Source organism: Manacus vitellinus, unplaced genomic scaffold, assembly GCF_001715985.3.
Source record: "Manacus vitellinus isolate BGI_N305 unplaced genomic scaffold, ASM171598v3 scaffold_72_pilon, whole genome shotgun sequence".
Lineage (NCBI taxonomy): Eukaryota > Metazoa > Chordata > Aves > Passeriformes > Pipridae > Manacus > Manacus vitellinus.
In genome coordinates this window covers 2,057,161-2,070,406 of record NW_021940764.1, presented here as the reverse complement: position 1 = coordinate 2,070,406, position 13,246 = coordinate 2,057,161, and the positions used below count along the sequence as shown (strand labels likewise).

At 52.4% G+C, this 13,246-nt stretch overlaps 1 protein-coding gene across 1 annotated transcript in view; it reads right to left on the bottom strand.

Moving 5' to 3' along the window:
- Positions 1-255: 255 nt before the first annotated feature.
- Positions 256-13,246, bottom strand: part of TANC2 (tetratricopeptide repeat, ankyrin repeat and coiled-coil containing 2) — a 201,528-nt gene continuing 188,537 nt past the window's right edge. The window contains 8 exon segments of the mRNA XM_029964467.1: positions 256-2,558; positions 2,560-2,664; positions 4,570-4,670; positions 6,585-6,731; positions 8,194-8,285; positions 9,178-9,207; positions 9,744-9,876; positions 10,726-10,901. Coding sequence (XP_029820327.1) covers positions 716-2,558; positions 2,560-2,664; positions 4,570-4,670; positions 6,585-6,731; positions 8,194-8,285; positions 9,178-9,207; positions 9,744-9,876; positions 10,726-10,901 — 2,627 coding nt within the window. The 3' untranslated portion in view covers positions 256-715.

The following is a 13,246-nucleotide window of genomic DNA, read 5'->3' as shown; positions in this document are numbered from 1 at the left end:
CGTCCCAGAGCAACGAAATCAGTGTAGGGGCACCTGGCAGGTACTTGGAAAGCAGCAAAGTGATCCCCACCCCACCACCGACGACGCGGTTCAAGAAGGAAGGAATCCAACTGGGATTAAAATGCTGGAAACCAGAGGAACCAGGATGGGTGTTGTGCATAGCTACTGGTGTTACATCACATCACCCTCAGGCCTCGCTCGCTGAGGGCAATTTGCTCTTTGGGGCAAAGAGCCAAACGACCTGGCTGACGCAGATCAAGCCTTGGGAAGGCTCCTGTGATCCCTAGGAATTCCCATCAGAACTGAGTAAAAGCTCATCGAGACAAAAGAAACCAATTTAAATCGAAGGCAATTGTCTCTCGAAAAAGAGCTGGTTACCTCCCGCTGCGTAGGGATATCTCTGGGCCACCCCGCACCACGGACTAAGATATCCTGGTTGGAATTTTGCTGGAATTGGGCAAACGATACTGGCTCGGCTGATGTTGGCTTCACGGTCAGCTGGGGAACGAAAGGGCTGGAGCACGTGCATGGCTGTCTGACCACCACACAAAGTACCGGAGAAACTTGGTCATGTAGCTACCAGAGAGAAATAAAAATAATAATAATAATAATAATAATAATAATAATAATAATTAATAATAATAATAATATGCATGGAAATCAAGCTTGGAAGTGTGTGCTGAAAACATGAGGGTCTTACTCCAACAAGCGTCTTTTACACATTAGACTCCACAAATGGTCTCTTTGGTTTGATTGGGGACGTCTGCCCTTGCCTGGAGTCCCTGGAGAGCTGCCTGTACAGGTTATCCTGGTAGGCCTGCGCCACGGGCAGCGTCCTTGCCACCTTGACGTCGGGGTACGAGGAGGCTTGGGTGACTCTCTCCAGGAGGTCTCCCCGGGACCCATTGGCCAGCATCCCATGGGGGCTGTAATAGTCTTCCTCTAGCAAATGGCCATTCTGTGCATTGTTGGTTTTGTTATAAAAGGCAATGTTGCTGATTGAAGAGGGCGGGCTAAAGGATTCCGGCTGGGGCAGATTGCCAGGAGACGTGGGACTAATGACAGTGTCCACTGACGACACGGCCCAGGTCCGGTTCTGCTGATGGAGGTGGGGGTACTGCTGAGTCCGAGCGGTTTTATCTATGATTCCCATGAAGGGCGTGGTCCGGGAGCGGGCCGGCTCGCTGGGATAACCCCCCTGCGTGGGGGACACCGGAGAGAGCTCGTCGCACGATCTGTCGTAGGCCGGCTTGAGGGGGATCTCCATTTGCTGAATCGAGGCAGAAGGGCGGAAGTTGGGAGTCAGGTTGGAGGTGGAGGAGATGCTATTGCTGGAAGGGGAGAAGCGCAGGCCCACGCTCTGAGAGTGCAGCAGCGGCCTGGGAGTCGGCGGGTGAGGCTTGATTTCGCTGGGATTAACTGAGATGGGCCTTCTTATGAGATGAGACACATCCGGAGAGCCCAGCTGGTTGGCGGGGAGGGGAGAACGCTCCAGGTCAAGCTTGGAGTGACACACGGGATAGTAGGAAGCGGACTGGCTCCGCCCGATCTGAGGTGTCTGGCTGTACCTCATCCCCCCTCTGTACGCCGAGGACGGTCTCTGGGGAAGGTCTTCCTTGGCCAGCCCTCCGTGCTGACAGATGGCCCCGGCGCTGAGGCTCGCCTGCACGTGCTGCACGGGCCTGCTGTCGCCCACGATGCCCCCGATGGAGCCCTGGTAGACCAGCCTGCTCTGGCTGACCCCCATGTCCCCCGACGACGACTGGTACTTGCTGGCCATCGAGTGGGCAACCTGGCTGTACGCCCCGGTCGGGATGACAGTGCTGGAGTGGACGGCGGAGCTGGGCTGGTTGCTCCTCACGATCTGTGCCTTGGCTGGCTGCAGCCTCAGCCCCTGCTGGGGCACGGCCACGGGGAGCTGGGGCATCTGGAAGGATCTCTGTGTCATCTTGGAGAGCGGAGACTTGGGTCTGCCGGGGAGCTGGGTGACCCCGCTGGGCTCCTGCTGGTAACGCACCGGGGAGCCCGACTGTGACCTGTAGACACTCATGCTCTCTGCAGGGGGGCTGGCGCGGTACTGGGGGCCTCTGCGAAGAGGAGACGGCGGCGGGCTCTGATATTCCTTCCCCTGGCTTCCGACGGGAGGGGGGCTGAAGCGGTACGTGGAGCCCTGGTGAGCCGGGGACGTGTGTGGAGGACTGGGCCTGTAATGTGAGTTTTGGTGCGTCGGAGACAGAGCAGGAGACGTGGACTGGTAGCCCTGCCTGGTTGGAGACCCCACGGAGCTGTTGGACCTGAAATCAAAGACCTGATGAGAGCCAAGAGGTGAGCCGGAGATATAGGCCGAGTCCCTGTGAGCTGGGGACGGGGGTGGGCTCTGGATGATGGGCAGCCCTTGGTTTGGCCTGGACTCTGTCTGCAGGCCAATGGAAACATTTTCTACGTCCTGCTCGAGGTACTCCTCCTCGAAGATATCCTGCACAGAGTACAGCTCTTCGTGCTGGACTTCGGGTTCCGGCTCTGCCGGGAGCGGCGGCGGCTGCTGCTGCTGCTGTGCCCTGCCTGCACTCCTCCTCCACCCGCAGCAGCAGCCGCTGGATCTCACGGTTGTTGGGACACAGCTTGATGGCCTCGTTCAGGTCCTCCAGGGCTGCTGAAAACTGCCTGCTCGACAAAGGGACAGAAATGAGAACTGAAGTTACTCTGGATTGGAATGGAGCCATTTCCAGAGGCTCCAGGGGAGGGTAAGTGGCTCGTCTGTGTTACTGAGGGAGATGTTTGTCATTGCTACTGCTCGCTGTGCCTCTCACACTCTGCCTTATGGGCCTCCCTTGGATTTAATTTATCCAAACTGAAGGAAAATTCTGGAGAAGAGGGGAATGCAGTCCTGAGATGGCACAACCCAGCCTAGCAAACATGCTTGTACTCCGTGGTGTGCGTTAGGACTAATTAATTACTGCCCTCAGCACCTCCCTGAGCCTCACCTCAGCGTGAGCAAAGGGGACACCAACACATCGCTCACCACGAGCTCGGCTCAGCACTGCTGTAAACAAGCTCTGACAGAGCTGCAACCACTTATGCCAGTGAAAATCCAACTTCTGCCTGATGCCAAGACCACACAGCGTCAGGGCTGGCTCCAGAGCTCAGGGGCTCCCACGGGTCAGTGCTCTGGGCATGGCCTGTCTCTCCAATTTTGCAATGGATTTGTCCAACTCCCTCGGAACGAAGGAATCGAGCAACGTGCTGGAGGCTGTGAGCTGCCTGGGGAAGCCTTTGCGAGGGAAAAGCCAGCCTGGGAGGTGCCACAGGGAGGTGGGGGCTTGGGAAGGGGGTTATTTACAGGGACACTGTTTGCTTTGGAGCAGACCCATGTGTTTGAACACGACTGTCATCTGGGAAAACCCACCCAGACGGGGGAAAACTCCCCCACCAGTAATAAACCCCCCAGCACCTCCCAACACCAGCCTAATCTTTTGCACAAGCCATTGAAGACCAAGAGGAGGAAGGAAAAGCCTCCTCGTCTCCAGGCTGTGTGACCCCAGAGGTGCTGCTGGGCACAGACTGGGACAGGGAGAAGCAAGGCCAAAGTGGTGACATTTTCTGCTGGAGAGACCAGGGGACAAAAGGACGCTGGTATGTGGGGGGCTGATATCATCTGGAGAGGAACATGGGTCTTAAGGTCCCTTGCAAATGTTTTGGGAAAGGCATGAGGTGCGCGTGGCTCAGCTCGCAGGGCTCCTCTGTGGAACAGAAGGTCACATCAGGACTTGGTGCACTGCACCAGCTGGGCCAGGAGCCCCGTTCCACACTTGCCTCCAGCATGGAAGGTCAAATGGTGGTGTCTGCTGAGCTGGGGTGTTTGCACAGGTGGGCTCACACATTCCCTGCACTGCCACGTGAGGCCTCTCAGCTGCTGTTTAAACTGAGATGCAACGACAGCATGCCCAGCCCTCGAGAACAGGACTCCCAAGCAGCCCCCCTGCTCATTTAGGAACGGCAAATTAACCTAATCTCACGTGTTTTAGCCTTCAGAGAGCTGGACAAGGGGGATCCCAGGGCTGCAGCTCTCCAGGAGCTGGCTGCAGTGCTCTGAGCACAGCTCTGTCTGGTCACTCCCTGGCCGGCGCCTGCCTGGAGCCACTGCACAGCTGGTCAGCCCTGGCAGGAGGGGCTGCAGGACACAGAGGGGACCACCACGAGGAATGAGTCTGCCCTCTTGCACAACACAGGCCATGAGTCATATCTTGCTTCAAGTCCAAGTTGTGGTTGAGCTAAAGTATACTCTGAAAAAGAACACCCCACTCTGCTGTCCAGGTTTCCAGTGTCGTAAGATGTCCAGACAAAGTTCCACTAAGACAAACCTCTCAAAACACTTCCATTCAGAATTCACCAACTGAGGGAGGGGGGTTACTCTGGAGTTTTGAGAAATTTGTGATCTCATTAATGAACATTCCTTGGCCATTTCTTCCCAAGGGGGCAATGCACGGGTTTGCAGGGTGGGTGCCCATGCTGGGGAGGCCAGGTTTGCAGAGACCAGCCCCTCACACCTTCCTCTCTGTCCCTCCTCACCTGCTGCTGCGTTTGGCCCTTGCTCTTGCATAGTAAGCTTCGTAAGACTTCGGTTTCAGCTCCAGAGCTTTAGTGGCAAACTCCTCCGCCATCCCAAAATCCTGCCATTACAATGGGTGTGCAGGTCAGTGACTGAACAGATACAGAAATAAAAATATATACAGCTTGGGAAGAAAACAAACTTAACATGGATTTTTATTTTTTTTTTTGCCCATAGCATGGGAAACTTGATGGTACTGGAATGTTTCACGTGGGTTCAACATCGTTTACAGCCAGAGAGTTATGATGGCATGTCCAAAAAAACCTCTGGTAACACCCTTGCTGTCATCACCCCCAGAGGCCAGAGTGCCACTGGTTCTGTTCTCATTGTGTCCTCAACAAGTGCATGCAGATCCCTCTCCAACAACCTACAGTCTTGAGGAAACATCTGGTCTCGCAGAGGCTGGAATGTTATCTCATGAAGGATTTTTTTCCATAGTTGAAAGCCACAGGAAACCTTTCCCACGCCCTCCCCCTCCCTCTCTGCACCACACTGACATTCTTCAAGGGCCTGACAAAAACTGCCTGTGAAGGACAGGACTGTGATATCTCAGTGACCTGTCTGGCAAAGGTCCCCTATCAGTGCCACCTGTCCCACTGTTCCTCACGTCTCCCCTACACCTCACCTGGGAGGATATTTTGGGAGCAGGCAGCATGGGATGGGATTGCTCCAGGTGCTTTCCAGTGGCAGTGCCACAAGACCAGACTGTCAGCTCTGGTTCAGCCCTTGCTGCTGTCCCCCCTTGCCTTGTCCCAAATGCTCCATGTCCCACTAAGCTCAGCTTACTTGAAGCTCAGCACTTGGGAAGGACAACTTTTCCCTGTGGAGAGGATTCCATTTCACAGCTAAGCTTTGGATTGCTGACCTGAGCAGCTCTGGGAGAAAGGAACAGTGCTGCTCCTGATTTGTTCAAAAACATGGGAAGTCAACTCTTGCTATGGGGATGCCCTGCCTGGGGAAGCTCATATTCTATTTGTACCTTCAGTAGCAGTTACTGAGGAGATACTGCCCAACAGACTCAACTGGGAATGTAGTCAAGGCAGGTATTTTTATGGTCTCTTCTACAGGTGCAAAAACTGCAGGAGCAATTAAAAGCCTCTGAACTTTTCTTGCCCAAAACCTCACATTCTCCAGTTAAGGATAAATCAAAAATCTTGTCCTTAAAGCACAGGACAAGAGCTGGAGTTGCTTAGCTGTGAGTTGGCTGGTTTAAAGTCAAGTTTCACACTTCTTCTCCAAACTGTGTTTGTTCCCCAGCACTAAGATTTTACTCCCATTGCTTTCCATCCTTCTCTCTCACATCTCAAAGAAATGAAGGTGTCACTTCCCCTCCGGTGTAACCTTTGCTGGCTCATGGCCTTGGCAGAGATGTTACTTTTTGAGTTTAAGGGGACTTTAATTTGTGGAGGTGAAGGCCCCTGCACGCCAAGCCAGGGGAGGTGGCACTTGTCTGCTGGCAGAACAGGAATCTGCACGAGTTGGTCTGGATGCTGCCAGATGGGAAAGGGGAGAGTGACAGGGATCTGGCAGTTCTGGGAGGAGAGGGAGCCTGTGGGGGTGTTTCTGGATGAGTCACTGCCCTGGGGAAGTGCAAACCCCCTAAGCATATGCTCCTTCATTTGAAATTAATTAGTATTCAAAGGAGCACATCTCCTGGCTCCTCCTCACCGCTGCCCCAGAAAGCTGGAAAATGCCTCCACCCACCCCCATGTGACGACGTGAACATCATCATCAAAAGGGGGCAATAAAAAATTCAAAGAGCTATAAACACAGCAATGAATTTTTAATCACCTGAAACGAATATTAAATCATTACTGCTTTTGAATCATAAAACGTCAGCGCCCCGTGAAGGACAAACCAGGTTGGACAGAGGAGAGATCTGAGAGGTCAGAGCATGGTCAGGGATGGACATGTCTCTGCAGGGGCACAAAGGTGGCAGGTTGGGCTTAAGGCCATGAAAAGAGGGGGGACTCACGTTCATTTTCCTTCGACACCGGGAGAGGTTGAGGAGCAGCGACACCTTCAGCTCACGGAAGGTTTTCAGGTCTTCTCCAAACCCTTCCCTGGGGAACTTTTTCAGGGCGTACTGGTAGCGCTGGGCAGCCTCTTTCACTTTACCTTTCTATTAGAAGGAAAACACGTCAAAACACACCCTTGGGTTGAGTTTGCTTCCCCGCAGAGAACTCACTCGCCAGCCCCAGGAACGTTTTAGGTGGTTAAGGAAACACAACTTCACTATTTAGCTCTTTTCTAGAAAGGAAAGCCAGAACATTTGATCAAGGGAACATCTGAGCTGGAAAGGCAGATGCCTCGTGCAAGTTGAGATCTCCCACTTGGTACAGAGCTGTCACACTACAGCAGGAAACACGGCAGAACTGGTGTTAGCTCGATACAACTCCATCTGCTTCCTGGCTGGATGGTCTTTTGGGCTGGGTGATCCGTTACCCATTCCTGGAGAACACCCTCCACCTAAAGCTTAATAGTAAGGAATAGGAATTGTGGGACTTTGGGTGGAGCCCCGGGGCTCAGAGAAGCCTCTGCAACAGCAAAAGATAAATGTTACAGCACCAACGTGGCTCTGAACTTGGACAAACAGGTTGAGATCCACCTCCCCGAATTTAGACATCTAAAAATCAGGTGTCTCCATCTAAGTCTGGTAACTGGGTTCCTTTTATAGTTATTGGGACACAACAGTCACCTTCAAAGGTGACTCATCTTTGCTATTTTGGGCACCTAATTTTGGGATGGGACGATGTGAGCCCTGGAGGGGGGCAGCCACACAGCCAGGGTGAGAGAAAGAGGGCAGGATGGGATCTAGGACACAAGCCGTTCCTGATGACCCAGACATAAATTTTGCAGCTATGAATAGTGAGTTTTAAAAACTTGTAGACTCAGGTTTCTCAGCTGTATCGCGTATCTCTGGCAGATAACTCCTGTTACAATGCCAGCTTTGCATATTTTCTGCTTCACCCTTAGAGCCTCACAGTGAATCATTGTTGTACTTGCACATTTTCTGTGTGTGTGCAAATCTCCAGGTTTTTAAAGATCGGCTTAAAATAAACAGAGAGCAGAAAAGACACTCTACTGTAGCAGTGGAATGTCTCCCACGGGCTACAGGACACGACAAAGCCAGCTGTGTCCTGACAATCTGCCTTCACTGCAAAATGTTTCTTCCAGGAGTTTTTCTGGGATATCCTATCCTGTCGCCCCGTTCCCCAGCAGTGAGCCCACCAGGTAAGGACAAGGCTGCCAGATCTGATGCCATGGCAGCAGCACTCCCAACAAACACTTGGGTTCTGGTGTTTGCAAAGAGGAGACGAGGTGCTGGCTCAAATCCAGAGCGACTTGGCTTTGCTTCAGCTTTGTTACAGATCTGGGCAATCAATCCCCCCTTCCCCAACCCCACTAACCAAAACCAAACGGTTTGGAACATAAGAAATGCTTTGACCTGCCACAGGTTAAGGAGGCAGCATTAGAACCATGGCTTGGAGAAGCCCAACCACTGACCCAATACAGCCCAAACCTCCCACCAAGAGATGCTGCAAACTGCATCTGTTGCCTTTTCCCAAAGCCACTCTCCTCACCTTATAAAACATGTCTCCCTCCTCCATCAGCTTGCTCAACAGGATGATCATGATGTCTGGTTTGGAGGTTGCCATCGCCCATGTTGCTGGACCTGTAGTGTACAGGATGCATGATGGGTAAAGAACTCATACAATGCAAGGGTGGTAGGAAGCTGGGTGGAAAAAATACCCTGGGGTGGGAATTTCTGCTGGAGAGAACAACTTGGCATGGTCAAAGGGCAGAGTGCTCCAAATGATCGAGCTGATAATTCCTCTGGCACTTAAATTAATGTCATCCCCATTGCACTGGTTTTTCTTTGCAGTCATTAATGCCAATCCCAGTGGCCTGGGAAAGGATGGAGCCGTTTCCACAAGAGGGCAGTGCTGAATGTGGAACTGGCTGGGATGGGGGAAACAAACCGTATTTAAAAGGAAAAAAATCAGAGTGGTTACATAAAAGCATTTCTAAATTAAAATCTCTGCAAGTGTACTGGGGAAATCTGCAGTTTGGCTGTCGATAGGTGGTTTGTGGTTAAGTGGATTGTGATTTCCAGCTTCACAAGATGTGAAAGACTAGAGTAGAAAATCCATTAAGGCAGAAAATACGACAAAGGGAAGGTCCTGTCTAAGTGCTGCTGGTGCCGAGGGCGTCGTGGGGCTGGGGACACTCTGCCTCTGCACAGGGGCCACCCTGCAGAGCCAGCTCTGATCTCAAGCACTAATACTGTGAGGGAAGGGGTGGCAAAAATTTGGGGACAACTCATTAGTGGGGGTGAAGAATAAGTCAACAATATTCTATAAGTATATTCAGTACGTTTTGGGGGAAGGAGGTTAGTTTTTGAGTTCAAGTTATTCTCTGCAACAGTCATTAAAAAAATTATTTGAAGGTGAGGTAAATTAAAAGATTAGAGGTGTTGGGGTCGCATGCAGGCTAAATCAAACAGGAGAAAGCAAGGCTGACAAAGCTATCAGATCGAAGCTGATGCTGACAGCAATGAGATATACCTCGTGGGCGACTCGGTAACGTCTGACAACCTTCAAAGAAAGGAGAAAACAAAAAGTTGTAGGAGAGAGGGGGAAAAAAATGGATGAAGGTGTGAAAAAAAAAAAAAAAGAAAGGAAAAAAAGCAGCTGTGAGAGGCAGGCAGCAAGGAAGCCAATGCACCAGCAAAATCCCCTTTCACAGGAAAACGTAACGTGAGCGGCTGTGTGGCGCAGTGCAGGTACACTGAGGTCTGGAAGCATACACAGAGCGAGTGAACGCAGCAGCTCACAGCAAGGCATGGACAGAGTACACTTGTCGACTCAGACTAGTAAAGATAGAAAAAGCATTACCAGAGGAAAGACCTTGCCAAAGAGACAGTTGTTTATTGATTAACTTTTGCTAAAGTAATACGACAGCAAAAAAAAAATAAAAAATAATAGTCCCCGTTTCACTAGGAAGGCAGTGCTGACTCGCCGGCTGGGGCTGAGGCTGCCTTGGGGTTACACTCGTGTTTTTTAGGATGCCAGCCCCACTGCTCGAGTCCTGCCTGAGCACAGAGCCGATGGCAGAGTCCCCTTGTCCCTACCTATCTTTGCTCCTTTCTTCAGGAGGGTGACGACGACCGAGGTGTTGCGGCAGCCGACGGCCCTGTCGAGGGGCCGCATCCCGCTGTAGTCGACGTGCTCGATCATGGCCCCATGGTCCACCAGGAACTGAACCTGCAAGGAGAAGCCCAACAGTCAGTTCTGCTCCTGGGAGAGACCTACATGAGGTGCTGGGGACGTAGGACAAGCAAAAGCTTGTTCTGCTCCACTGCCTGAGCTAAGAACGCCTCCATGGGGTCTGAGGGTACATCGTGGGCAGCAGGTCGAGGGAGGAAATTCTGCCCTTCTATTCCACTCTGGTGAGATCCCATCTGGAGTGGTCCAGGTTCCCAGGGGTCCCCAGCACAGGAAGGAACATGGACTTGTTGGAGCAAATCCAGAGGAGGCCACGGAGATGCTCTGAGGTCTGGAGCCCTTCTGCTCTGGAGACAGGCTGGAAGACTTGGGTGTGTTCAGCCTGGAGAACAGAAGGCTCCAGGGAGACCTTAGAGTCCCTTCCAGGGCCTAAAAGGGCTCCAAGAGAGCTGGAGAGGGACTTTGGACAAAAGCCTGGAGTGACAGGACAAGAGGGAGTGACTTCAAACTGAAAGAGAGTAGATTTAGTTTGGATATCGGGGAAGAAATTCTTCCCTATAAGGGTGGTGAGAAGCTGGAATGGAATTCCCAGAGAAGCTGTGGCTGCCCCCTCCCTGGAAGTGTTCAAGGCCAGGTTGGATGGGGCTTGGAGCAACCTGCAACAGTGGAAGGTGTCCCAGCCCATGGTAGAAGGGGTGTTGATGGTCTCTAAGGTTCCTTCCCACCCAAACCATTGTGTGATTCTCTGATCAGCCTGTGTGGAAGCACCTGCACGAATAAAAGATTGGGACCTTCTGTGCTTATTGCTACAGCAAGCTGAACTGTGCAATTCTTTTGGCTTTTACACTAACTGCCCATTTCCTTCTGGGTGCATCCCAGGCCACTCACCACCTCTGCGTCGCCGTAGAACGCCGCCAGGTCCAGCGGCGTGCGCCCGTTCTTGTCCGCGTGGTCGGTGGCAGCTCCGTTCTCCACCAGGGAACGCACCACGGGCAGGTGGCCCTTCAGACAGGCCCAGCTCAGGGCTGTCAATCCCTCCTTGTCCATCAGAGAGATGGAGGCACCTGAAAGGACAAGCATCGGTTCACTCCAGCGCTCTCTCAGCTGTTGAGCGCCGCAAACCACCCGCTCGGCGACGACAGCTTGTTTTCAGAGAGCTCTGTACATAATTATTAATTCCTTTATTAACGTTTCTCCCACCACAGATCCCACCCTCCGTGGTGACTTCAAATACACCAGTGGGAACTGTGGCAAACGAGTTGATTCACACCAAGCTGCAAACTTTTTCGCACCTACCTCTGTGGGCTTTCCTGGCAAACATCTGAGCAGCAGGGTGGATCTGACATCCCTCGTCTGAGACATCAATCTTTCTTTTTAACTGCTTTTTTTTTTTTATTTAATCCAACCCCATTCCAGCCTGTGTGACTCAGAGATGAAGACCATTTTGCTGTTTCAGCAGGTCACCACGGGGAACTAAGTCAATTCGACTCAGTTCTAAAAAAGCACATATTTTCCCCTCTTCACTCCCCTCCCCTTTACCCAAAACGACACAGTTTCCAGCAGTATTTCTCCCTGAACTTTACCCAATATAAATACAACGTTGTGGGATAAACTCCCGCCAACTGCAAGCCAAGGAGAGAGGGACTTGACGTTTTCTTGGATGAGGGAATGGCGCTGCCATACCAACGGGTCAGTGCTGCTCCACACGGCATATGGATACGGAGAGGAGAGCTGAACAGCAGCTTCAACTGAACACTCCTCTTCATGGCACGAAGACAACTCTTGTTGCCATGGCACAGAGTGTGCAGGGATGATCCACACCAGCTCTGCTCCTCCGAGGAGCTGCAGCTACCTGCGGGACGCTCCTGCCAGCAGCTGGGAGGGATTGTTGCTGCAGTGGTTTTCTCCTGGAGGTGAACTCTAAACTTCCCAGCATGAGGTCTTTCCTGGCTCCAGAAGAACGCTCAGCAAGTGGGGGAGGGATGTGGATTTCCTGACCGTTCCCGTTCATCCCGGTTGACACGTCCCCCGTTCGGTTCGCACGCGTTGCCTGGCTGGCAGCAGAGTGAGAGGGCTCCCTGCTGGCACAGGGTGTTGTTTGAGGAGGGAAATAACATGGCAATGTTTTCTCCAGGAGTGTTCAGACACCCCTGCCCAGCCCCGAGCTGCCAGCACAGCGTGGAGTGTCAGTGAGGGAGGGGACAATCAGAAGCACCAAAGGGGGACACGGCGGCTCCAAGGTGCAGGCCAAGGGATGACAACTTAGAATCACAGACTCATTAGGTTGGAAAAGACCTTTAGGATCATTAAATCCAACTGTTCCCCCAGCACTGCCAAGCACTAACCCATGTCCCCAAGTGCCACATCTTTAAATCTTTTAAATCCCTTCCAGGGATGGTGACTCCACCACTGCTTGGGTCAGGCTGTTGTAGGACTTGACAACCCTTTCAGTGAAGAAATTTTCCCTAATATCCAAACTAAACCTCCCTTGGAGAAATATGAGGCTGTTTCCTCTTGTCCTGTTGCCTGTTAGCAGGGAACAGAGCCTGACCTCCCCCCGGCTCCACCTTCCTGTCAGGGAGTTGTGGAGAATGAAAAGGTCCTCCTCGAGCCTCCTTTTCTCCAGGTTGAGTCGTCCCAGCTCCCTCAGCTGCTCCTCATCAGACTTGTGCTCCAAACCCTTCCCCAGCTCCGCTGCCCCTCTCTGGACACCTCAACACCTTGCCAGCCTTCTCTCACATTGCCCACATTGCACCCAGGAGCCCCTCTGGAGCTCTGGGAAAGCTCTTCCACACGATCCTGAACTGACCCAAGGACAAGTTTTGCTCAGGATAAAGCCTCATTTCATTCCTGCTTATTCGAACCAGACACTTCCTTCCATTCAAACCATCAAAGTCTTCTCTTGTGTTCCCCCTCTGACTCTTCTGGAGCAGGTAAGAAAGTTCCTGCAGTAAGAGGGAATCCTGGAAAGCCACATCATCACTCAGCCTTCCCACTCACCAGTGGAAGGACACCCAATACCACAGGGTGACAGGGCCAGGCTCCAGGGTGTCCCTGCAGTGCCAGCTGAAGGGCTGAGCGAGCAGACAACACACACCACCCCAGGGATGCCAAGAGGCTGCTCCAAGGCACACTGGGTATGACCTTCATGGGAACACTAAGCTCCAGAAACAGCCCTGGCTCCCAGTAGAGCCTCTGCTTGACTCCAAAGACATCCTTCACCCTTCAGGGATCTCTGACCTATTTAGCACTGAGGCAGACAGACAGGAAACAAAGGGATGGTTTTGAGGCCAAGTGGCTTAAGGTGATCTCATGGGACTGATCCATCCTGAAGTGGGAGGGATTTTGGCTGGGAAAACCCAGTTTGCTTCTGGGAAGGGCTGGGCTGCTCCTTCCCTAAAAAAACCCA